Raw genomic sequence first — 1,882 nt, forward strand, 5'->3', positions numbered from 1 at the left:
GGTGCAAGAACCCTGCTGGGGTCATCTGGGGCCTGGGGGCCCTTCCCTGCTGTGAAACAGGTTTGTGAGATGCCTGTGCTCATTAGAATTAATGAGCTTCATCCTCCTAGACCAAAGATCCTGGGCAGTGTGAGGAGAGGGTGCAAGATCAGCCCTGGTCTCCTGCACCAGGCCCAGCAGTCACAGGGCCTGGGGAGAAGTGAGGCAGCCGTGGGGACTCTGGGGTGCCCAGACACAGCCGTCTTATGTGGTATCTGGGCGCCGCAGGCAGCTGCAAGCTCCGATAGGGCCCTATCAGCAGTGGGGCTGGTGGGTGCAAGTCCTCCTGCCCTGGGTTCAGGTGGTGCAGGGCTGCATACCCAGAGGGGATCCCTCCCTGGCAGTGGGGAACAGAGACCCGGGGACAAGGCATGGGGACACAGTGCAGTGCTGGGCGCCTGCAGGCAGGTGCCTCAGTCCTCACCTTCTCTCTGTCTTGCAGCATCTTTGCCCTTCATCGTCCTGACGCTGGTGAACTCCCCATACAAACGGGGCTTCTACTGCAATGATGACTCCATCCGCTACCCCTACAAGGCGGACACCATCACCCATGGTCTCATGGCTGGGGTCACCATCACCTGCACTGTTGTCATTGTAAGGCAGCACCATTCCCTTCTGTACAGGGTAGGGGCATCCTGGCGCGTTGTATCCAGGAGCTAAGTCCCGGCACAGCCCACCTCCAGACCCTCACCTGGGCAGCAGGACCCTCAGGTCGAGCCCTGCTGCACTGGGGGTCAGGAGCACCCTCTGGGGTGATGAGACCTGCATCCCGTGGGGCTGGTTCCCCGCAGGGAGGCGGGGAGGTCCCATGAGCTCCTGGGGCAGGCAGATGCCAGGGTCTCCTCTGCTGCAGACCAGAGAGCCGGAGCATCCTGTACCCCAGTGGTACTGGGGAACCACTCGGTAGCCCCAAGACCCTTCCCCCTTGCCCCTTGGTCTCTGCAGATCTCATCGGGGGAGGCATACATGGTCTACACAGAGCGCCTCTACTCCAAGTCAGAGTTCAACAACTACCTGGCTGCCCTCTACAAGGTGGTGGGGACCTTCCTCTTTGGGGGGGCCATCAGCCAGTCCCTGACCGACCTGGCCAAGTACATGATCGGCCGTCTCCGTCCAAACTTCCTGGCTGTCTGCAATCCTGACTGGTCCAAGGTGAACTGCTCCATCTATGTGCAGCTGGAGAACGTCTGCCAGGGGGAGAGCAGGACTGTCAACGAGTCCAGGTGAGCTGCAGGGCCACAGGACTTGACCCCTCCACCCACCCAGCAGTGCCAGGCTCCTGCAGTCTGGCAGCAGCCCCGGATGGGTATCGACACTCTCCTGCTGCAGGGCAGAGCCCGCAGCGGAGCACAAGGGCACTGGGGGCTCGCTCTCATCACCTGACCCATCCCTTCTGCCCTGCAGACTGTCCTTCTACTCCGGGCACTCCTCCTTTGGGATGTACTGCATGATGTTCCTGGCGGTAAGTGCTGTGCTGCAGGAAGGTGGCGAGTCCCCGTGGGTCCCGTCCCACTGGGCAGATCGGTGCCCTGAGCACCTCGTCTTCAGGCCAGTGATTGCTCTCCCCTCCCCTGCCCAGCTCTACGTGCAAGCCCGGCTGGTGGGGAAGTGGGCCCGGCTGCTGCGCCCCACCATCCAGTTCTTCCTCATCGCCTTCGCCATCTATGTGGGCTACACCAGGGTGTCCGACTACAAGCACCACTGGAGCGATGTGCTGGTGGGGCTGCTCCAAGGGGCTCTCATTGCCGTCCTCATTGTGAGTGTTCCCTGCACAACCCGATGCTCTGCCAGGCTGCCTCTGGCTGCAGCTCAGCCTGCTGGAGGGGTCCCCAAACCCTCTTTC

At 62.0% G+C, this 1,882-nt stretch overlaps 1 protein-coding gene across 1 annotated transcript in view; it reads left to right on the top strand.

Annotated features, from left to right (window-relative positions):
- Nucleotides 1-445: 445 nt before the first annotated feature.
- PPAP2C (phosphatidic acid phosphatase type 2C) overlaps nucleotides 446-1,882 on the top strand; it is a 1,741-nt gene continuing 304 nt past the window's right edge. Inside the window, exons 1-4 of the mRNA XM_010136942.1 lie at nucleotides 446-633; nucleotides 985-1,262; nucleotides 1,444-1,501; nucleotides 1,619-1,843. Coding sequence (XP_010135244.1) covers nucleotides 598-633; nucleotides 985-1,262; nucleotides 1,444-1,501; nucleotides 1,619-1,843 — 597 coding nt within the window. The 5' untranslated portion in view covers nucleotides 446-597. The remainder of the gene's footprint in view (nucleotides 634-984; nucleotides 1,263-1,443; nucleotides 1,502-1,618; nucleotides 1,844-1,882) is intronic.

The sequence above is a fragment of the Buceros rhinoceros genome, unplaced genomic scaffold (assembly GCF_000710305.1).
Source record: "Buceros rhinoceros silvestris isolate BGI_N320 unplaced genomic scaffold, ASM71030v1 scaffold35335, whole genome shotgun sequence".
NCBI lineage: Eukaryota > Metazoa > Chordata > Aves > Bucerotiformes > Bucerotidae > Buceros > Buceros rhinoceros.